This window comes from Herpailurus yagouaroundi, unplaced genomic scaffold (assembly GCF_014898765.1).
Source record: "Herpailurus yagouaroundi ecotype Mexico unplaced genomic scaffold, PumYag 77, whole genome shotgun sequence".
In the NCBI taxonomy this organism is placed as follows: domain Eukaryota; kingdom Metazoa; phylum Chordata; class Mammalia; order Carnivora; family Felidae; genus Herpailurus; species Herpailurus yagouaroundi.
Window position 1 is genome coordinate 21,377,999 of NW_024412388.1, and position 23,686 is coordinate 21,401,684.

At 41.5% G+C, this 23,686-nt stretch overlaps 1 protein-coding gene across 11 annotated transcripts in view; it reads left to right on the forward strand.

Moving 5' to 3' along the window:
- Positions 1 to 23,686, forward strand: part of LOC121024399 (mediator of RNA polymerase II transcription subunit 18) — a 134,645-nt gene that overhangs the window by 42,411 nt on the left and 68,548 nt on the right. For 9 of the 11 annotated variants that reach the window (XM_040466631.1, XM_040466653.1, XM_040466660.1 and 6 more), the window contains one exon: positions 17,769 to 17,822. In XM_040466631.1, the coding sequence (XP_040322565.1) occupies positions 17,769 to 17,822 (54 nt within the window). Of the gene's footprint in view, positions 1 to 11,367; positions 11,389 to 17,768; positions 17,823 to 23,686 lie in introns of those variants that run through there. The other 2 variants (XM_040466694.1, XM_040466682.1) reach the window with 2 other exon arrangements.

Here is a 23,686-nt window from a genome sequence, read left to right on the forward strand (position 1 = left end):
GAGAGAGAGAGAGAGAGAGAGAGAGAGGAAAATAATCTAGGGCAGGCTCTGGCCGACAGCAGAGTGCCTCAGCAGAGAGCCCCCCATGCAGCCTGAACCCGCGAACCAGAACAGAAGATAAAACCTGAGCTGAAGTCAGCGACCTCACCAACTGAGCCACCAAGGTCCCCAATGGATAAATCCCTTTTTAAAATGCTGTCCTTCAGGGCACCTGGGTGGCTTAGTTGGTGAAGTGTCTGATTTCAGCAAGGTCATGATCTTTCGGTTTGTGAGTTTGTGAGTTTGAGCCTGGGCTCTGTGCTGACAGCTCGGAGCCTGGACCCTGCTTTGGATTCTGTGCCTCCCTCTCTCCCTGCCCCTCCCCCAGCCACGCTCTGTCTGACGGTCTCTCTCTCTCTCAAAAATAAATAAACATTAAAAAAATAATAAAAATGCTGCCAGTCAATACCAAAGAATATAGAACCAAGTCACCGGGCGTGAAGAGTACTTTCCATTTTCTTTTACTTGCACACACCCTACTACTTTGCCTCCCGTCCCTTCCTCTAAATTTAAATTTGAGGGAGAGCATTAAGATTCAGAATATGGGTGTGTCTCTGCTTTATGTATTAAAAGATGACACAATGCCTCTTGCCTGTTGGTGATACCAGTGAGACTGGGCATTTTTCTAATAGTCTTTTGCATACTCTAATGCTTACATAAAATTAGGTAAGAGATAAGTAGCTTCTGGAACAACATCTTTATGTAATTGGGAGAGGGGCTTCACCCTTTCACTAAAGCCACGGGCCAGTAAGAGCCATTCTGTTAAATGAATGTATCTTTGCGGTCTGTGGCATGAGATAAGTCTGCAACTGCAGTAATCATTGCACACTTTGTATTTTTAATTGTGGTAAAATCACCATTTTAACCTTTTTAAGTATTCAACTCAGTGGCATTAAGAACATTCACAGCGTGGTGCAGCCATCACTGCTAGCCATTTCTAAAACTTTCCATCATCCCAGACCGAAACTCTACCCAATAAATAATAACTCCCATTGCCTCCCCTCTCAGCCCCTGGTAACCTCAATCCTATTTTGTGTCTGTATTAATTTGCCTATTTTAGGTGTCTCATGTAAGTGGAATCATTTAATATTTGTCTTTTTTGTGTCTGACTTCTTTGTATTTTTAAAACTATCTCCTCTTTGTGCTTACAGAAAGAAGAAAATATTTTGTAGCAATGAGAAGCCCTCCTGTAACCTCTTAACTCTCTGGAGGAAAGACATCATTCGGATGAAGTAGAAAAGCAAGCATTTAACTATTTTTAGGGCATTCTTGTTAAGGAATTAAAAATAAAGGTTTAGGGGATTTGGTAAATAAAATATTTTGGTACGTGCTAGTGAGTTTGTAGGGCAGAAAAGCAAGGAAGATATTAAAGAACAGTTGTTGAGCAACTTCTTCCTTTTAACTACAAGAGATTTAAAAGGGTTAGCCTCCTAAACATCAATTAGGCCATATTAAATTCCTCCCATCCAAGTACTAATCAGGCAAGACCTTGTTTAGCTTCGAGATCAGGGTGGTATGGCTGTACACAGCCATATTAAATTCCTGTAAATAATGAGCCCAAATATTATTTCATGAGGAGATATTTATACTTGGTATCACTGTGATCCAGATGTACTGAAACTGTTTTAAGTCCATTTAAGTCTTTCTGCAGATAAGTTTTACTAGATTTCTAACACCATACAGATATACGTAACCGAACTTCATCAATTAAAAAGAAACTTTGGGGTGCCTGGGTGGCGCAATCGGTTGAGCATCTGACTCCTGATTTCAGCTCAGGTCATGATCTCATGGTTCATGAGATCCAGCCCCATATCAGGGTCTGCACTAACAGTGTGGAGCCTTCTTGGGATTCTCTGTCTCCCTCTCTCTTTGTCCTTACCCTGCTTGCTCTCTCCCTCAAAATAAATAGATAAACTTAAAAAAAAAATTTTTTTTAAGAAACTTTAATTGTCTGAAGTTTGAATTTAGTCCCATTTATTTCAGAAGTAATAATATGATTATGCATATCTTAAAAGTAAGATCACCCTTGCTGAGATCTGTATTTTTCCTGAAAACAGTGTCATTTGTCATAATTCCCTAATGATATTTCCTGAGAGTACTTTTGATTATCAGTGAACCACACCTCTAAAGAGCTGATTCATGCCTCTTAGTGGTAACAGAAAAGACCGTGTTTAATTAGGAGGAGGAGGAGATTAGTTTTTCTTGAAGCTGGGGGGGGGGGGGCGCGGTTAGTCCCATTTTTAAGTCTTTACCCTTAAGTAATATGTTAGATGTTGGTTATTTGTACTTAAAAATAACCTTTTCCTAAGTGTAACTTTTTTTAAAATTTTTTAAATATTTATTTTTGAGAGAGAGAGAATGAGTGGGAGAGTGGCAGAGAGAGAAGGAAGCACAGAATCTGAAGGAAGCCTCTGAGCTGACCTGAGCCAAAGTCAGATGCTTAACTGACTGATCCACCCAGGCACCCCAGTGTAACTTTTTTGGAACAGACTTTATTTTATTTTTTTAAGATTTTGTTTCTGGGGTACCTGAGTGGCTCAATTGGTTAAGCATCAGATTCTTGGTTTTGGCTCATGATCTCACTGTTCTGGGATTGAGCCCTGTGTTAGGCTCCACACTGACAGCACAGAGCCTGCTTGGGATTCTCTGTCTCTCCTCCTCTCTCTTCCCCTCTCCCCAGCTCACGCTCTTTCTTTCAAAATAAATAAACTTAAAAAAAATTTTTACTTTTAAGTTATTTCTCCACCTAATGTGGGGCCCAAACTCATAACCCCAAGATCAGAGTCACACACTCGTCCGACTAAGTCAGCCAAGTGCCTCTGGACAGACTTTTAAAGACAGAAATGTTTTTTCTGTGTCAGTCATTAATAGCTTTTATTCCTTGTTTCATTTTGAGTGTCCAGGATAGGCTCAAGTTGTAAATACAGATATAAATGAGTCTACCAAGAATACACCATTTTTCCTAACAAGGTATATACTTTTTGAGGTATTGTTTGGTATGCTGGTTGAGCCAATACTGGAAGTAAAAAGGCAGCAGAACAATATTTTCAAAATTGTATAAGAAAACATCTGTCAACTGAGAATTGTATACTCAGTAAAATAATATGTCAAAAGTAAATTTCAAAGAAAAAATTTCAAACAAAGGAACTGAAAGAACGTGTTCCCATGGAACCTTCCCAGAGGAACTTATGAAGGAAATCTGCCTCTTGGACTCAAGGGTCTAAGATGCAAAGGGATGATGAGCAAAGAACACACGGACATTAAGGAAAATCTTAAGGACTGACTTGAAAAAGTAACATCTTATTTGTGGGTATAGCAATGGAAAGTACTCAAACAAATATAAATAGGGAGGGGGCTTGAAGTCAAAGCATTCCAAGAGTTCCTGTATAATTAGGAAGGAGAGTAAAGATATTAACTAACTTTAGACTTCAGATAAAATATTCATGTCAGTCTTTAAGAGGTAACAATGAAAGAATAGAAATAGAAAGAATACAAATAAACAGAAATGAGGAAAAGGAATAAGAAAAAAATGATACAGCAGAGGGCAAAAAAGGAGAAAAAACCTGAAAAGTTGAACAAGTGAAAAAAAGAAAGTAGAGTGGTAAAAAGGAACACAAATATCTCTTAATCACAAAGAAATAAATTAGATCGTTTTCCCCAAAAGCTCTGTTTAAAAGACAAAGATGGTCCAAGCAGAGACGTAATAAAGGAGGCCTAAATAAATGGGAGAGACATAAAATATTCATGTTTGGAAAACTTTGTATTATAAAGAGGACAGTTCTCTCCAGTTTGAGTTTTAGATTAAATGTAATTCTAATCAAAATTCCAGTAAGTTTTTTTCATGGAATTTGACAAGCGGATTCTAAAATGTATATGGAGCAGGGGTGCCTCGGTGGCTGAGTTGGTTGGGCTCTTGGTTTCGGCTAGGGTCTTATCTCGCGGTTTCATGGGTTCGAGCTCCATGTCGGGCTCTGCGCTGGCAGCACTGAGCCTGCTTGGGATTCTCTTTCTCCCCTCCTCTCTCTCTGCTCCTCCCCAACTTGTACTGTCTATGTCTCTCAAAATAAATAAAGAAACTTTAAAATAAGTAAATAAATAAAATGTACATGGAACAGCCAGCACGCTTCTGCAGATAAGATGGGGAAACTTGTCCTACTTGATTACAAGACTTATCGTCAAACTGATTATTAGAGTGGTTTTGGCCCTGGGATCATAAAATAGACGTGTAGAATAGTATAAAGTACTGGGAGAGAGACCTATGTATATAGGGAAAGGGATATGTGACAAAGGTGGCATTACAGATCAGCGGATAAATTATTCAGTAATGGACTGAGATCATTTGTTACTCATAAAAAAACAAAATGGTTGTCTATCTAATACCATACACAAAAATCAATTCTAGTAGCATGGATGACCAAAATGTGAAAGGTAAAATTTTTAAATGTTAAAAAGAAGGTATAAGAAAATATCTGGCTTACCTCAGGTTTTACATAGATTAACTTAGCAATAAGTTAAAAATAGAAATAAAATGGGATGAAGGGATAGGATGTGATGGACAGGGATATGGTATTTTAGACAGGGTAGTCCGAGAAAAGCCCCTCTGAGCGAGTCATATATGAGTTGTCACGTGAAATAAAGGAGTAAATCATGCAGTTTGTGAGAAAGGAGCATTCCAGGCTGTTTGAACCGTACCTGCAAAGCCCTGGGATAAGAATGTGCTTGTTCAGTTACTCACAGGGTTAGTGTGGCAGGAACAGAGCAAGCAAGAGAGTGATAGGAAGTGAAGTCTATGCGTATGTAAATGGGTTAGGTTATGTAGGATCTCAAAGGCCATGGTAAGAAATTTGGAAATAACTTCAGATGCCGTAGGGAGACACGATCTCCTTTTTTTTTTTTTTTTTTTTTTGGGAGCAGAGGGAAAGAAAAAATCTTTTTTTTTTTTTTTTAATGTTTTTATTTATTTTTGATACAGAGAGAGACAGCATGAGCAGGGGAGGAGCAGAGCGAGAGGGAGACACAGAATCCAAAGCAGGCTCCAGGTTCTGAGCTGTCAGCACAGAGCCCAACGCGGGGCTCGAACTCACGGACTGTGAGATCATGACCTGAGCCAAAGTCAGACGCCCAACCGACTGAGCCACCCAGGTGCCCCAGGAGAGAGAGAATCTTAAACAGGCTCCACACTCAGCGTGGAGCCCATCGCGGGGCTTGATTGCACGACCCTGGGATCATGACCTGAGCCAAAATCAAGAGTCAGATGCTCACACGACTGATTCACTCACCCAGGCGCCCCCCCCCCCAACTTTATTTTTTTAAAGAATCACCTGGACCACTCTGAGGACAATACAATATAGGAGCTTGAGTGGAAGAAAAAAGGTTGATTAGGGAGTTGACACACCAGTCTAGGCAAGATGTGGCCATAGCTTGGTGTTGGGTAGTGAGAAGTGTTTAGATTATGGATGTATTTTGGAGGCAGAGGCATAAAATTTGGTGATGATTTAGGTGTGGGTGTAAGAGAAAGAGAAGAGTCAGTCATGACACTAAAATTTTTGTCCTGAGCCACCGGAAAACTTAAGTTGCCTCTTTACTGAAATGATGATCCAAAATAGCAGCTAACACACTTGCCAACTCTATTTTGTTTTTTGGGTTTGGGTTTTTTGTTTTTTGTTTTTTGTGGGTTTTTTTGGTGAGTGTTCTACATCTGTTGCCCTACTATTGAATAGGGGACACTGGAGGAAGAGCAAGTTGGGAGTGGGCAATCAAGAGGGTTTTATTCTTGTTGTTTTTGTTGTTTTTTTAATATACTCTGTTTGAGAAACTTCTTAGATTTCCAAATAAAGATATTATATGGGCTGTGGATATGCCAGTTTGAAGTTCAGGAGAGAGATTCAGTCTGGAAATATGAATTTGGAAGTTATCAGTGTATATATTGTATTTTAAACTATAGAACTGGATGAGATGATTAGTCGGGGTTCATATTTGGGGTGTTACTCCTCCAGGAGCGTTTAGAATTATAGGGGGCTGGTTTTGCATGTCATAATTGGGGAGGCTGTGGGCATTTAATGTGGGGGGCTGGGGTAAGGGATACTAAGTGAGGGTTGCTAAATGTCCTGCAGAGTGTAGAACAGTACTCACTAAGGAACTGACCCGGCCAAAATGCTGATGATGTTCCAGGGAGGGAGAGAGTGAAGACTGGGAAGAGACAAGATTCAAGGGCCAGATCTTAGGACTCTGCAACACATAGAGGAAGAAAGGAGGAGGTTCCTGCAGGGACTACCTCAGTTGAAGTAGGAGGGGAAACAAAGACTCTAGAGAATTCCATAGACTCCAGTTTAGAAAACACTTAACAATTACTGGGGCTGTAAGAGGCAGCGAGAATATTTTGGATTCTGTTGTGTCTTCAGGCGATGAAGAGAGGGTTGGATGTGAGATATGTTTTGGAAATGACTCGTGATTTGGAGGATGAGATTTCTGGTTTGAGCAAGTAGGCGGTGAGCTAGGAAACTTGCACGAAGAGTAAGGAGTAAGGATGAATGAGGTAGATAATGAATTGTTTTGTGTATGTTGAATGGAGGTTCGTGGATATCTAAGTTGGAGATGTTCAATGAGTTGGACATGTGAATTTGGAGCTAATAAAAAAAATTTTTTTTAATATTTATTTATTTTTGAGAGAGAGAGAGTGCGAGCAGGGGAGGGGCCGAGAGAGAGGGAGACACAGAATCCGAAGCAGGCTCCAGGCTCTAAGCTGGCAGCACAGGGCCCGACTCAGGGCTGGAACCCATGAACGGTGAGATCATGACCTGAGCTGAAGTTGGCCTCTTAACTGACTGAGCCACCCAGGCACCCCTGGAGCTCATTCATTTAAAAAACAGTTGTTATTGTATACTTGTTATTTTCCAGGCAACTTTCTAGATGTTAGAGTGAACAGTGTTAGAGTGAGCAGTGAACAAAAATAGGTAAAATATGTGTCCTGAAAGAACTCATAATTTAATGAGAGGAGATGATAAACACAATAAAAGTACATTTATAGCATATGGTAGAAGATAAGTACTCTTGAAAAATACAAAGCTGAGAATAGAGACAAAGGAGGGGTAGGGTGATGCTGATGATCTCGATTTAAAGTAGGGTAATGAAGGCTTCACTAGGAAGGCAGCATTTTAGTAGAGATCTAAAAGAATTGCGGAATGAATATCTGGAGGACGAGCATTCCAGGGAGAGCAAGTGCAAAGGCCCTGAGCATGCCTGGCAGGTTCAAGAAACAGTAAGGAGGCTCTCCAGCCTGAAGCTTAATGAGGGAGGGAGAGAGGAGTTGAACATGATGGGGTCATGTGAGCATGGTCATAGGGTCTTATAAACTGTTGAAAATGTTTTGGCTTTTACCTGAGCTTTTGAGAGAGATCTGGACTGAGCATATGTATAGGTGTGGGCATCATCTGCCTATGGGTGGTTATAGAAACCACGGGAATATTTGTAGCACAAGCGTCCAGTTAGGTGGAGACACAAAGCAGTCTCTTCTACGAAGACTACTCAGGATTCTTTTAGCAAGATACCCTTCTGTTTGTGACTCTCTAAGGACCGAGGTGTTTTGTTAATTGAAACTTTCTGTTAGGTAACCCAGGATCATCACCCTGATCATCTAGTGATAACGTGTTTAACAGTTGAGATAGTATGAATCCTGTCTCTTCTCAATCTGTCAGCAAATCCTGTTGTATTTACTAAGCATTTTCAGATTTTTGATTCTTGGTTATTATTGCCATTCCACTTATATATCAGACATTTATTCAGTGCCACATACATCTGAAACAAAGTGCTGACCTCAGGTCTGTTAGCCTGAGGGTTTGAATGGAGCTTTGTTTACACAAATGAACACACTGCATTCAGGCTTCTAATGACTCTAGCCAGTATTAATCCCTTATTCTCTCTAATTCCTTTTATACTTGTTATTGGAAGATTAATACTCAACTAATTTGACTTCCTAGCTAGTCTTTTTTTAGTGGTTGCTCTGGGGATTATAATTCACATGTTACTTTAAAACAGTCTAGGGGCGCCTGGGTGGCGCAGTCGGTTAAACGTCTGACTTCAGCCAGGTCACGATCTCGCGGTCCGTGAGTTTGAGCCCCGCGTCGGGCTCTGGGCTGATGGCTCAGAGCCTGGAGCCTGTTTCCGATTCTGTGTCTCCCTCTCTCTCTGCCCCTCCCCTGTTCATGCTCTGTCTCTCTCTGTCCCAAAAATAAATAAATGTTGAAAAAAAAATTAAAAAAAAAAAAAACAGTCTAGGGGTGCCTGGGTGGCTCAGTTGGTTGCGTGTCCGACTTCAGCTCAGGTCATGATCTCATGGTTCGTGGGTTCAAGGCCAGTGTCAGGCTCTGTGCCGACTGCTCAGAGCCTGGAGCCTGCTTCAGATTCTGTGTCTCCCTCTCTCTCTACTCCTCCCCCCGCTGGCTTGCCCACGCACACTCTCTCTCAACACCTAGGCCTCTTCAGGTAGTTTTGTTGACTGCTTTTTTTCCCCTGTATACAGACCATACTTTCCTGTTTGGGTGACTCATAATTTTTTCTGAAAACTGAGCCATTTAAAATAATGTGGCAAGTTTGAAAATCAGATTCTCCCCTCCCTCCTGTGGGTTTCTTATTGCTGTTTATTTAGTGACTTTCCTGGACTAAGTATGTATAGAGCCTGTATGCTTTATTGGGTATGGCCTTTGCAGTCTCTGCTTAGTTGGTTTAGTAGTTAGCCAATGATTAGACAGAGATTTCCTTAAGTGTCTTGAACCAATAAATTACCCACCCTTTACCAAAGGTGCTGTGTCTGTATGTTGGAGTATACCTTCAATACTCCCTGCAGGTAGTTTACAACCTTCCCTTAGCCATCACTTCCTGCTTGCACAGAATTTCAAGGTCAACCGCAGGTAAGAGATCAGGGCCTCCTCTCATGCCTTTCCTGGGTTTGTGCACAGCCTGTAAATGCATGTGCCCTTCTAGATACCCAGGAATATGTCAGAGCTTTCCAGAGTCCCTTATAGACATGTCATTCCTGAACATTTATGGGTTTTTTGTTCAGTGTTAACCTCCAGCTGGGATCACTGCCTTAGGCTGTTGGGATGTTAAACCACTGTCACTGAAGGGTTTTGAAAAATGCCCTCAGGATAGGGCTGTTCCCATGGAGCAAGCTCTGAGTGAGGTCAAATAAAGATAAGGAGCTTGGACTTTTCTTGGTGCTGTTAGTCCGATCACATACTAACAGCTCTCTGAGGATGGGGCTTTGAGGGAGCTCCACATTTGTTGTATCTTTTCCAGTAGCTGCTAGGCTGTGGTTTTCATAGCTACTGTAGTTATGGAGTTCTTCATTTTCAAGGCTAACACAAACCTGAAGAGAGGGAAATGAAAGTCAGTTGAAATGCCATCTTAATAATCACTCGAACCTTACCAAGGTTCAGCTAGTTTTGTTTTTTGTTTGTTTTGTTTTTTAAACCTTTCCTTAATGTTTATTTATTTTGAGGGAGGGAGGGAGAGAGAGAGAGAGAGCACTCAAGCAGGAAAGAGGCAGAGAGAGAGGGAGACAGATAATCCCAAGCAAACTCTGCACCCACAGTAGACGCAGGGCTTGATCTCATGAACTGTGAGATCATAACCTGAGCCGAAATCAAGAGTTGGTTAGTTGAATGCTTTACTAACTGAGCCACCTGGGCGTCCCTCTTTTTTGTCTTTTTTTTTTTAATTGCAGTAAAATATACACTATGATGTTTACCATTTAAGCATTTCTTTTTTTTTTTTTAATTTTTTTTTTCAACATTTATTTATTTTTGGGACAGAGAGAGACAGAGCATGAACGCGGGAGGGGCAGAGAGAGAGGGAGACACAGAATCGGAAACAGGCTCCAGGCTCCGAGCCATCAGCCCAGAGCCTGACGCGGGGCTCGAACTCACGGACCGCGAGATCGTGACCTGAGCTGAAGTCGGACGCTTAACCGACTGCGCCACCCAGGCGCCCCTATTTAAGCATTTCTTGAGAGTATCGTCAGTGACATATTGTTCTACAACCATTACCACCCTCTATCTTCAGAAATTTTTCATCTTACCAAACTGAAACTGTATATCCATTAATGATAATTCCTCATTCTCCCCTCCTGCCAGCCCCTGGAAACACCATCTGACTTTCTGTCTCTGAATTTGACGGCTCTAGGTAAAGTGGGATCCTACAATGTCTTCCTTTTGGATTTGGCTTATTTCATTTAGCATAATGTCTCAAGATTCATCTATGTTGTGGGGAGTCTGGGTGGCTCAGTCCATTAAGCATTGGACTTCGGCTCAGATCATGATCTTACGGTTTGTGGGTTCAAAGCCTGTGTCAGGCTCTGTGCTGACTGCTGTGAGCCTGGAGCCTGCTTCAGATTCTGTCTCTTTCTCTGCCCCTCTCCCACTCACATTGTCTCTCTGTCTCTCAAAAATAAATAAACGTTTAAAAAAATTTTTAAAGACTCATCTGTGTTGTAATGCATGTCAGACTTCCATTCCTTATTAAGGCTGAATAATATATACCACATTTTATTTATTCATTCATCTGTTGATGAATATTTTGGTTGTTTCTACCTTTTGGCTGTTGTTAGTAATGCTAGTGTGAACATGGGTGTATAAGTATCTGTTTGAGTCCCTGCTTTCAATTCTTCAGGGTGTATACTCAGTAGTAGAATTCCAGGATCATGTGATAATTTTTTTTGAAAATTTTTTTAGGAACTGCCATACTGTTTTCACAATGGCCGCACCATTTTGTGTTACAGTACATAATTCTCCAAATCCTCTTGACACTTATTTTCTGTTTTTAATTTTGACGACGTAAAGTTTATCTACTTTTTCTTTTGTTGCTTGTGGTTCTGGTATCATATCTAAGAAACTTAATTGCCTGACTAAAGGTTGTAAGCTTAGACCTATCTTTTCTCCTAAGAGTTTTATAGTTTTAGCTCTTACATTTAGGTCTTTAATTTATTTTGACTTAATTTTTGTGTTTTCTATTTCTCTAATTTCTGCTCTAATCCATATTGTTTACTTTTTTCCCAGTTGTCTTATGGTAAAAGTTTAGGTTGTTGATTAGAGATCTTCTTAATTTTACTTTTTTAACATTTTTTAAATGTTTATGTGAGAGAGAGAGAGAGAGAGAGAGAGAATCCCAAATATGCTCCTTGCCATCAACACATAGCCCAACACAGGGCACGAACCCATGAACTGCCAGATGATAACCTGAGCCAAAGTCGGACACTTAATCGACTGAGCCACCCAGACAGCCTCTTTCTTCCCTTTTTATTGTAGGTGTTTACAGCTATACATTTCTCTCTAAGCACTCCTTTAGCTGCACCTGGTAAGTTTTGGAATTTTGTGTCTTCGTTTTTGTTCCTGTCATCTACTTGTTTATACATGTTGAGAAAATAGCTCCTCCAGAATACCGGTGGGCCTCTCTTCTATCTGGGGGATGCTTAGAAGAGGGAAGTTGGTGTGGTGAACTATATCTCCTGCTGCTGCAACTGGTCTCAACATTACAACTGGTAATTATTACCTCCCTCCACTCGCCATTTCAGATTCCCCTTGTCTTCTGCTGCCATCTCACCAGTCTGGATGTCCTGCTTGGTAGTGTGACCCAGACGTTCATTCCTGAAGGATCTGAACAACTAGCTACCATGCGTTTCTTAGGCCAGAGTATCCAATTTGTCTGTTTACTGTGCATTCAGAATTGGGAAAGCGAGTACCAGTAGGCACCCAAGTGGATCATCTGGGTTTCAGATATATTGTCACTGTCCCCTTGTGGAACAGCAGCCCTACTTCTTTCTGATAATAAGGATCAGTTATCCCTGCCAAGGTGGTAATTCCTCTTCTTTGCCTACTATCCCTAGATATAAGAACTCCAAAATGCCCAGGTGGCACCCATAGCTAATAGTCTTGGGATTCTTTTGTCTCCTATGGAAGTGTTCTTTTTCGATGATGAATATCTTTAGAGTTGCAGGGATAGGACGCACACATTCTCCAGGTGGGCCTTTGGGATTTGGTGCCAAACAGGGTATCATGTTTCTACCTACCATTTTCCTGTATCCATGTATTTTTCCTGTTGAAGACATAGCATGTAAAGGTCTTTGACTTGGTGCATATGTTGCATCCTGGAGGGTGGCACTTTGATCTCATAACGTATTACATTGAGTTGATCCTTCAGCTTTGCCTTCAGGCCATTTCAGTGGTCTTTAAGGTAGGAGCTTTTAGATGATGCTATTGTATGATACCGCCAGTGGATCTCATGGTCCTGGGCCCTATCCTGCACTTAATGTGATGACATGATATTGTGTGGGATGATGCTTACTGATAGATTACAATTTTCCTGAACTCTCAGGTAGTGATGTTCCTTTGGGCAGGAAAGGCAAACCTCTACCCAGAATATGTCCTTATTCCTTTTGGAATAAATTGCTCACCTTTTCATGGTGGAAGGGGCCAAATATAGTCAGTCAACTTGCCATCATGTGGCCTATTGGTTTCCTTAAAAGGTGGTGCCATATTGGAGCTTAGTGTTTGCCTCTGTGGCTGGCCATTTGGACTTTTTTTTTTTTTTTAATTTTTTTTTTCAACGTTTATTTATTTTTGGGACAGAGAGAGACAGAGCATGAATGGGGGAGGGGCAGAGAGAGAGGGAGACACAGAATCGGAAACAGGCTCCAGACTCTGAGCCATGAGCCCAGAGCCCGACGCGGAGCTCGAACTCCCGGACCACGAGATCGTGACCTGGCTGAAGTCGGACGCTTAACCGACTGCGCCACCCAGGTGCCCCTGGCCATTTGGACTTTTTGCGGCATCAGTAACTGGAGCATAACTGGGAGTTCATTCTGTGGTCCATGCATGGTATATATCTCTGCCACTATGTCCACTTTCTTTCATGTGCTCATTTTGTCAGCACTTGGGAGGCCATGACAAAAAATGGCTGACAAATTAGTTGAGTCATTGTCTGTTTGGTTGTTTAGTGCTTCTTCCATGGCAGATGTTCTCTGATGAATGTTAACATGCCGTACAAAGGTCTTAACATGTTGTATCCACTCCTATGCCCTCCTGCATGCCTCTACCCTAAGACCTCCTTGCCCCAATATGCCAGTCTTTCCACTTTTATGCCCCCTGACCAGCATGTTAGGACACTTTCCTGTGAACTATCACACCACTTCTTTGTCTACACAAAGTAGACAGTCAAGTGTACTGCTTAAAGCTCTGTCCATTGGGAGGGTTTTCCTTTACCACTGTCTTTCCGTGCCACCCCCGGAGTGGGGCTGTGCCTGTTCATTTTTGACTCGTATCCGCATACAGCTATGAAAAATGTGAAGTTTTTTTTCTCTGTTAGCTGGCTATAGGGCCTCCTATATGTCCAGAAAGGTATATGCTGAGGGATATTCTTGTACAACAGTGGTGGATGATATGATGATTTGGGCTCTCTGCTCAAGCTTGTGGGTCCTATTTGTGCTTGCTCTTGGTTGTATCACTTTCATCTTATGCTGTATTGTTACTGGGTACACCCGACGTTACAGCTTGGTGTGTTTCACAGAACCTAGGTCATGATGGATGCTTCTAAGTAAACGGTCACTTGGTGTCCCATGGTCAGGTGCTCCATATCTACTAGGACATAGTATATCATGCCAGGAGTTGTGCAGAAGGCATATGATTTTCTCCTACAAGTGGCATGGGCTTGCTCCAGAACCCCAGTGGTCTGTGTAGTGATTCTCCCACTGGGGCTTGCTGTAATACCATAGGATTGGCCAGGTTGTTTGTATCACCATCCAGGCCTGCAGTCCTCTCCTGTTTTGAGCTCTTCTCCAAATGCGCCTTTTTGTGTCACCTGGTTTAGAAGCCAGAGCAGTATTCTCAGGTGTTGTGCTTCCCTCTTACTGGCGGTGCAAGATGCAATTATTTACTTGGATGACTTTACTTGAATGGCATGTCTTGTCAAATCCTGACTACTAAAGATTTTACTGATGTAATGGGTTCCTGAACCTTTGAGATATTTATCTCTCACTTGTCTGGAATGCATGTTTCCTGACTAGGCCATCAGTGTGCTATCTACCTCTTGCTCATCTGGCCCAGTTAGCAAGATGTTATTAATATAGTGGTCACTGTGATGTCCTGCAAGAAGTCCGGATGATCTATGTCTCTTAGGACTGTATTATGCAAGAGAGGGGAAAATTGACATAGTCCTTTAAGTGAGAATCCCAATCAGGCTCTGCACTGTCAGCACAGAGCCCTACGTAGGGCTTGATCTCATGAACCATGAGATCATGACCTGAGCTGAAACCAAGGGTTGGCTGTTTAACCAACTGAGCCACCCAGGTGCCCCACTGATTATTCTTTTAAAGTGTACTTATTGACGGGGCGCCTGGGTGGCGCAGTCGGTTAAGCGTCCGACTTCAGCCAGGTCACGATCTCGCGGTCCATGAATTCGAGCCCCGCGTCAGGCTCTGGGCTGATGGCTCGGAGCCTGGAGCCTGTTTCCGATTCTGTGTCTCCCTCTCTCTCTGCCCCTCCCCCGTTCATGCTCTGTCTCTCTCTGTCCCAAAAATAAATAAACGTTGAAAAAAAAATTAAAAAATAAATAAATAAATAAAGTGTACTTATTGATTTTGAGAGAGAGACACACACAGAACCAGTCGGGGAGGGGCAGAGAAAGAGGGAGAGAGAGAGAATCCCAAGCAGGTTCCGTGCTGTTAGCCTGATGTGGGGCTCCATCTCATGAACTGTGAGATCATGACCTGAGCTGAAATCAAGAGTCAGATGCTTAACTGATTGCGCTGCCCAGGCGCCCCAGGGATTCTGATTTTTTAGTGGGGTAACTACCCTCAGCATCCTGACCTTCCATCCTTAATTTCTTTTGATGTTTCAAATAGAGAAGTGCTCTTATTGGCAGTTTGTCTATTTTGCTTCTAGTGACATCATGTTCCATTAACTATCTCCATAAATCTGAGTCAGGACCCTTTGACTGCCGCTCTGACTTTGCTCGTCTGTATGGTAATTGTGTCCCTCTGGCTTTTAACAGTTAAGTACCAGGGTCTGGGTTCCTTTGTTTTAAGCTCCTGCCATCACCATTGCTATCAGTGGGGTTAGTTTTGTTAACAACCTCTCCTGTGCAGGAGACCAGCTATTAAACTTCCTAATGACACTGGAGCCCATCTCACCAGCCCATTCTTTATGGCGTCCTCCTGGCCATTCCAAGGAACATAATAATTTGATGGGTTTTCTGACCTACTTCAGCGTGCCTGCTTCCTTGAACCTTTGATTCCTTCCTCCACTGTCTGCCGTTGTAGTTTTGGTGTTGGTACTTAGCATGGGCCATCACATTTCCAGTTTTAGCAACCTTCCTGGTGGTAAGTTCACATCATATCCTGAGGTTTTTGCCAGGGTGGTAAATCCCATATTTCCAGAGAGTAATAGATAACCTCTTCCTTGCCAGTCTTATGTTCTGATCCTCATGTTGAGGCAGGCATCCTCAGAATTCAGTCACTGTTTTACTCCCCTGGCCCCTGCCATACATGCTTTGCTAAGTCTTGTAACTACCTTTGGTTGTAATTCCTTTCTGATCTATCAGAAATAGCACTTGTGGGCTCGGTTATGTTGTGACTTACACTAGCCAGGAGGTGGCAGATCCTGAGGGGGGCATTGTTTTACTGAGCAAGATGTGGAGACCTCTGCATTATTTTCAAGTGAGAGGTGAATGCTGGTTCTTGTGGGGAGGTTGGGCCACTTTTGTAGTCTCAGGAGGTTACGGTGTATTTGGACATTTGAGATTTTGGAAGGGACATTAATCCAGTTATCTCCCTCCCATGTATTAGGGTCTAATTTTTTCCCCAGTCAGGGACCTGACCTTGGCATAACATACCTCTCTTGGCTGAGCATTAACCTTCAGAGCTGGCCTATTCTGATTAACTCCTGCCACGGGTCTTCAACTTTTTCTGTCCTGCTGCCACAGAGTAGAGTTTACCAAGAAGGCTTGTGGCTTTCATATTTGACTTTCAACTGACTGTTAATTCACTCTTCGTTTTTTGTTATTACTGAGTTTAGCAATAGCCATTCAATTCAGTTGTCATTATAGTTATTGTTTTCCCTTTGCTGTTCAAATGCCTGATACATTCAGTCAGCTAGAGCATTCCCTTCCACAGATAGACCACCACTGTTTACCACTGGTGAAAGTTTAAGAATTGGACCAGCACCTTTTACCAGGGATTATCTGTGTTAGACCTACCACCAGCAGGGGGGTCCTCACTGCCATCGAGGCTGTGAGCAATTCAGCTCCAAAACCCTTTCATACTCCCAGTTTTCTCAGGTCACTCCGACACCAGCTGTTGGTAGGTTGTGTTCTCTGAAAAGCAGACTCTGAATTGGGAGTTTAGTATTCATTCAGACTGCTTATTAGGGAATGCCCTTGGGATCAAAACCACAAAAGAGATAGGAAGTGAGATTGGGCAGATTGATCCTTGTCTTAATTAAGGGTAAAGGAGATTGGGTATCTATACTCAGTCAAATTTCTTTCAAAACATTGTTTTATTTTCATACTTGAACATCCTAAACTTAAAACTTACTGCATTTGAAATAACTCCTACTTTCTTTAGGCAAAATCAATTCTTTCTAAGATATCATGGATACCCTTTCTCAGATGTTTATGTGAGTTTTATCGGGTGTCTGGGGCGGGGTGGGGGTGGTATGTGTTTTTACATAAGAACTATCCTTTTTCCTTACACTGTAGTAAATTCAAGATGGGGGCTGGAAAGGTAACTTACTTGAGTAAACTGAGAATAATATATTTTAAAATGAAAATTAGGGGCATCTGGGTGTCTCAGTTGGTTAAGCATCAACTTCAGCTCAGGTCATGATCTTGTGGTTCGTGAGTCTGAGCCCTGCATTGGTCTCCACGCTGATCATGCAGAGCCTACTTCGGATTCTCTCTCCCTGTCTCCACCCCTCCCCCACTTGTGCGCGCACTCACGCGCACTGTGTCTCTGTCTCTGTGTCTCTCAAAATGAATAAATAAACTTAAATTAGCCTTAAATGTTTTACGATATTTTTATACTATATATCTGTATCTCAGCTGTCTTAAAATAAACCCCAGTTGGTAATGTTCTCACTTAATACATTATACATTTCTATAATGTTCCAGTCTTAATGTTTATTTTATTTTGAGAGAGAGAGAGTGCATGTGCGTGCATGTGGGCACAGAAAAGGGGCAGAGAAAGAAAATTCCAAGCAGCCTCCATGCTCTCAGTGCAGAGCCTGACGCCAGCGGGGCTCAATCCCACCAACTGTGAGATCATGACTGAGCCAAAATCAAGAATTGGACGCTTAACTGACTGAGCCACCAAGGCACTCCTATAATGTTCCACTTTTATTTATTTTTTTTTAATTTTTTTTTCAATGTTTATTTATTTTTGGGACAGAGAGAGACAGAGCATGAACGGGGGAGGGGCAGAGAGAGAGGGAGACACAGAATCGGAAACAGGCTCCAGGCTCTGAGCCATCAGCCCAGAGCCAGACGCGGGGCTCGAACGCACGGCCGCGAGATCGTGACCTGGCTGAAGTCGGACGCTTAACCGACTGCGCCACCCAGGCGCCCCAAATGTTCCACTTTTAAACTATAATCACTGTTACTGAATTGGGTGTTAAAAAAAAAAAAAGACATAAAAGGTGGTGGATTTTATGTTTTAAAGTATATCATTTACCTTTTTCTCTCTTTAGAAACTATACCTCACTTCCCTAAACTGGTTAATAGTGGCATGGAAGATCCATTTGGTGAGTATCACTTAACATTTTTCTTAGTAAATGATATTTGTGTTTTATCCTCACCTCCATTAAACCTCTGTAAATTAATTTTTTTCATGTTCAGTATGCTGCTCTGTAGCTTAATGGCTCTCAGGCTTTTTGGTCTCAGGATCCCTTTATACTGTAAATATAATTGAAGGCCCAAGAGAGCTTTGTTGGCATGACTTATATTTATTGATATTTACTATGTTATATTTATTGATATTTACTGTGTTACTGTGAAATATGTTACTGTTGATATTTACTATGTTGTACAAATTTTTAAAATATTGTTTCATTTATAACCGCTTTAATAAATTCATAAGCTTCATACATAACATTGTTAATGAAAAATAACTCCCAAAACAAGGGGGGGAAAAAAGCAACAAGGGAGGGATTGTTTTACTTTTTTTGCGAGTCTCTTTAAAGTGTGACTTAATAGAAGACCACTGGATTCACATAGCTGCTCCTGCAGTCTGTTCTGTATCACGTACCATGTAGTCTCTGGAAAATTGACTATACAATTGAGAGATTATGAGAGTGAAAAGGCAAATAACATCTTTGTCTTATTTTTAAAAGATAATCCTAACCTTGCTATTTAGGGATCCCCAGTGTTTCCTACATTGTACTTTGAGATCTGCTGATCTAGAATGCTACTTACTTCAAATAAAACAAAGAACCATTTGGCAAGTTAAAATAAGAAGTTTAAAATTCTCAATCTTGGGGCGCCTGGGTGGCGCAGTCGGTTAAGCGTCCGACTTCAGCCAGGTCACGATCTCGCGGTCCGTGAGTTCGAGCCCCGCGTCAGGCTCTGGGCTGATGGCTCAGAGCCTGGAGCCTGTTTCCGATTCTGTGTCTCCCTCTCTCTTTGCCCCTCCCCCGTTCATGCTCTGTCTCTCTCTGTCCCAAAAATAAATAAACGTTGAAAAAAAAAAAATTGAAAAAAAAAAAATTCTCGATCTTGAACACTTAGGAACTTATGAATTCCTCTGTTTGGTTGGAAGTTTAGTTCTGCTACTATTTCCAAACAAGTGTGCTTTGAAGTTCTTTATTAGTACTTGGCCAATGAAAGATACCATGGAAGTAATCATAATGGCAAGGATGTTCACTATTTCTAGTGAAGTTTGTATGTATGTGATATTTTATCTAACAGATGGTTAAGGGAATGTAAATCTAGATACACAAAGGTTTAGTATCTACCTTTCTGTTTTCCTATTGATTCTAATTTCAAAGAGAGATATAGTCTAGGGTATCCATCCCTTCCTCCCCCCAAATCATATTACAGATTAGGAAGACTAGTTAGGAAGAACTTAAAATTTAAAATAGGAGTTTAAAATATGCAAAAAAAAGGGACCAGAGACTGTTTTCCTTAGACTGTTAACCTTAGCATGCCGGAGTAAGATTTTGATTCAGGCATTTTGTGATTCTTTGCTAAATGTGAAGAAATCTGAATCTCCTCTTACGCCAATGTAACTTGAAGTATAAGAAGAATATTACCAACTTTATATTCTACTCGTGCCCAGTTACCCTAGATGACTGAGATCAGCGCTTGGGCTACTGGTACAAGTAATGAGTAGTTCAGGTTAATAGCTATTGTCTTGCTTTGAGAACTTTGCAAGATCTAAATTTCTTCTGCTTTTTAAAAAAAATTTTTTTTAATGTTTATTTATTTTTGAGAGAGAGAGAGAGAGAGAGAGAGAGAGACAGAGTGTGAGCGGGGGAGGGGCAGAGAGAGAGAGAAAGACACAGAATCCGAAAAGAGGCCCCAGGCTCCGAGCTGTCAGCACAGAGCTGGATGCGGGGCCCGAACTCCCAAGCAGTGAGATCATGACCTGAGCCGAAGTCAGACGCTTAACCGACTGAGCCACCCAGGTGCCCCTCTTCTCTCCTTTTAATGTCTGTAACTGCTTTTTTAGGACCTTGGCCCCCTGAGGGGCTCTTACATCAAGTTCATCAACATAATCCTTAGTTTGAACACTAGAGGGCAGTCAGTACTTTAGTGATAAATTTGTAGTTTTATTATTAAGTTAATTCTGGTGGGGATTCCTTATGAAAGGTTTAGTAAATCTAGTTGATTTTGGTTGCTTGGTGACAAATCGTATAGAACATGTACATGTGACAAACTAGAGTAACTTTTGACAACTCCAAGAATGTTTACTGGAAACAATTTTTCTCTATAACCCCCTTACCTCACCTAACTTAAGCATAACTTAAATTTAATTGCATCTAATTAACGTGCTTTTGATCACCAACATGAGAAAAAGGAAGGTGGTGTTCTGTGCTAGTGAGATTTTTCCTCTTCTACTTTAAATCTTGGAATCATAACCTGATTAGCATTTATATTCATAATGTGGATTCTAAAGAAAAATGGAATTTTCTTATTTGCTTACAAAACATACATATGGTAATGTTTGCTGGGTTATTATCTGCTCCGTGCCATTTGACAAAGAAAAGAATTCTGAATGTAAAGTAAGTGTGTTTCGAAGATGGTAGAGTCCTTATAAGAGGGTGAGAATTTTGTGATAATTAGGTTAGCTAACAATTATACAAATGCACTGAAAAAGAATTATTTGTTGTATTCTGAAAACAAAAGTGAGGGATGTTGACCCATCAAGTTACAGTGAGCAGACCTAACGCCTCTGGGACCTTTCCTACGTGGACAGATATTTACACATTTCATTATATATTTTAAAATCACCTTTGTTGGGGCGCCTGGGTGGCGCAGTCGGTTAAGCGTCCGACTTCAGCCAGGTCACGATCTTGCGGTCCGTGAGTTCGAGCCCTGCGTCGGGCTCTGGGCTGATGGCTCAGAGTCTGGAGCCTGTTTCCGATTCTGTGTCTCCCTCTCTCTCTGCCCCTCCCCCGTTCATGCTCTGTCTCTCTCTGTCCCAAAAATAAATAAACGTTGAAAAAAAAAAAATTAAAAAAAAATAAAATAAAATCACCTTTGTTAATACTATCACTGGTCTCACTGTAAAAGTGTTAAATATTGAGAAGCTGTCACACTCACTCTGGAGATGTCTTCCAAAATTACCATTCTCTTTTGAAAGCCTGACTTATATCACTGGCAACAATCACTGTCAGTTTTCTTTGTAGTGATAGGCTCACTTTCATTCAATTTTGAGAAAATACCTGTCAAATATCCAAGCTTGAATAATATAGTTTGTCATTCAACCCTTCAAGTAAAAATGGTATTTTATGGAAAAAGAAAAGAAAGAAAGAAAAACACCTGGCTAGTTCAGCTGGCAACTCAGTCACACAAGTGCTTTTCCTAAAGGTAACTGTTGTACGTAAGTATATGTTTGTTTGTTTTTTTTTTTTTTTTTTCAACGTTTATTTATTTTTGGGACAGAGAGAGACTGAGCATGAATGGGGGAGGGGCAGAGAGAGGGAGACACAGAATCGGAAACAGGCTCCAGGCTCTGAGCCATCAGCCCAGAGCCTGACGCGGGGCTCGAACTCACGGACCGTGAGATCGTGACCTGGCTGAAGTCGGACGCTTAACCGACTGCGCCACCCAGGCGCCCCCGTAAGTATATGTTTTATGCGTACTTCCCATTTCCTCATACAGAATAATAGAAGGGTATGTACTGAAGGATTTAGTTTTTATTAAAACTAATAACTTTTACTGCTTTATCAAAGACATTCTTAAAATTGGCATTGTTCTTCAACTGCAGTAATGTAGTGGTGAAGACCATGAGTTCTGTTAACAGTTTGGTGCCACTGCCTTGATTTGTGTTAAGGTATCATCAGTTTTGCTCACCATTGTTTTTGTACCATCAGGATAAGTGTCAACACCAGAAAAAGGCAAATAATCCTTTAGTATTACTAAGTCTATAGCTGTACCTCTTAGACTGCTGGAAGGATTTCAGGGATCCCCAGGCATCAATGGACCATCCTTTCTTCAGTTTCCTGAGGCTTAAGGAGTCTATTCTATGGAAGAAAAGCAACTTTGGGCAAAGTCCAGACTTGTCCTGGAGGTTGTACTGGGCAGGTTGTCCTGGAGAGTTGTACTGCTCCAGTGTGGACCTAGTCTTGGACAGGTGGCAGAAAGACGGTCAGAGGGAGTGGGCAGCTCTGCGATTTCTTCTAAGTTGACCATGACCCACCTACAGCTTTCAGGAGTTGGTCAAAGAACATTTCTCTGGGATGAAATGAGTGTTCTGAGCTCGTTAGGCAGCCAAGTATTTTGAGTAGAAATTCATCAGCATTTAGTCAAGATAAACTGAGATATTGTCAGGATAAACATTGTTATATTGTATTAGTCAAGATAAACGTTCTTTTATTGAAAGAGGATAAATGGCAGCAGAGATCGTGGTGCTGACAACCTTCAGTCTGTCTCTTGAGTCATACTGTTTCAATCTGGGCAGATGTCTCTCTAGGTGTGGTACACAGCTGTCATCCTGGGTAACCCTGCTCACTTGGGGACTCTGCTTCTCTCCTGTGTTGGCTCCTTTGTTTTAGTAAACCCCATGTCGTCTTCTTTCTTGATTGCCAGTTGCTTCTCAATGCTTGGCTTCCTAGAATAGTTTCCTGATTTTCACCTCTTTTTCCTTTAGTTCTGCCTCCTAGAAGACTTCTTCATCTTTACCTTCAATTAAAATTTTCTTCTTTACTATTATGTTTTGATTTTCTAGATCTTTTCTTTTTTATTCGTGGAATGTTTCTTTCATAGTATTTTTGTTTGTTTCAACAAATTTTCTTTGCCTTGCATAGTTTCTTTTCCCCTAAAGTTGCTTTTCTCTCTTTGTTTTGATCTGTTTTATGTTAGAGTTTTCCTCTGATGTCTCATAATAATTAGCTGTCTGCTTCTGATTAAGAGTGGGAAGCTTTAAATTAGAAGCTTTAAACACATAGGCTGATTACCTTTGGGCCTTTCTGTAGGGTGAGCTTCTTGTCCCTCTTGTTGAGGAAAATCCCCACACCAGTAGAAGAGTCTTCCTGTCACTGACTAGATTTCCAGATGGTAAGGGGTGATGGGGATTGGGCAGGGCAGAGGGGTTTGCTCCATTCAGCTTTGTTGTGCACATGGTCACCTAATTCCCCTCAGGTTTTAGTCCTGTCTTCCCATTGTCAACTGCCTTTTGTGTCCTCAGTTCAAAAACCAGTTGTTTAATCTCTTCCAAGAAGCACACCTCTTGAGGGGCACCTGGGTGGCTCAGTCGGTTGAGCATCCGACCTCAGCTCAGGTCATAATCTCAGTCTGTGAGTTCAAGCCCCGCGTCAGGCTCTGTACTGACAGCTCAGAGCCTGGAGCCTGCTTCGGATTCTGTGTCTCCCTCTCTGTCTCTCTCTGCCCCTCCCGTGCTCATGCTCTGTCTCTCTTTCTCAAAAATAAATAAACATTAAAAAAAAATTTTTTTTTAAAAAAGAAACAGACCTCTTGAATTCTGCCAGTGTTGGTGTGGGAACAGACATTCAAAGTCATGGAATGGGGAAGGTGATAAAGGAATCAAACAGCTTTTACCCTGATTCTCTTTATTTTATTTCTTTTCCTTTCACCTCCAGTTTCAAAGGGACCTGGTAGAATTCAATGAAAGTATTATTATTGTATATTAATAATTTTTACTGGGGGGGGGGGGTAATGGCTACACTGTACATTCAGTGCGAGAGGAAGGAAGGGTCCAAAAAAGATGTATACAGTTTATGCTATGTGATATCTCGTCCCCTACTGCTTTTAAAAACGGCTCGTTACTGTTTTTGCTTTCTTTCTTTCTCTCTTATCAACTGTTCATGGGTTACCAGCCACTCTCCCCATAGCATGCCAAAAGAAAAGGGACTGAAACTCTGTCATATGAAGCTCCTAAAGGTTTTTTTAGGTAGGAGAGGATCTGTATACTAAATTGCCTTCCCCA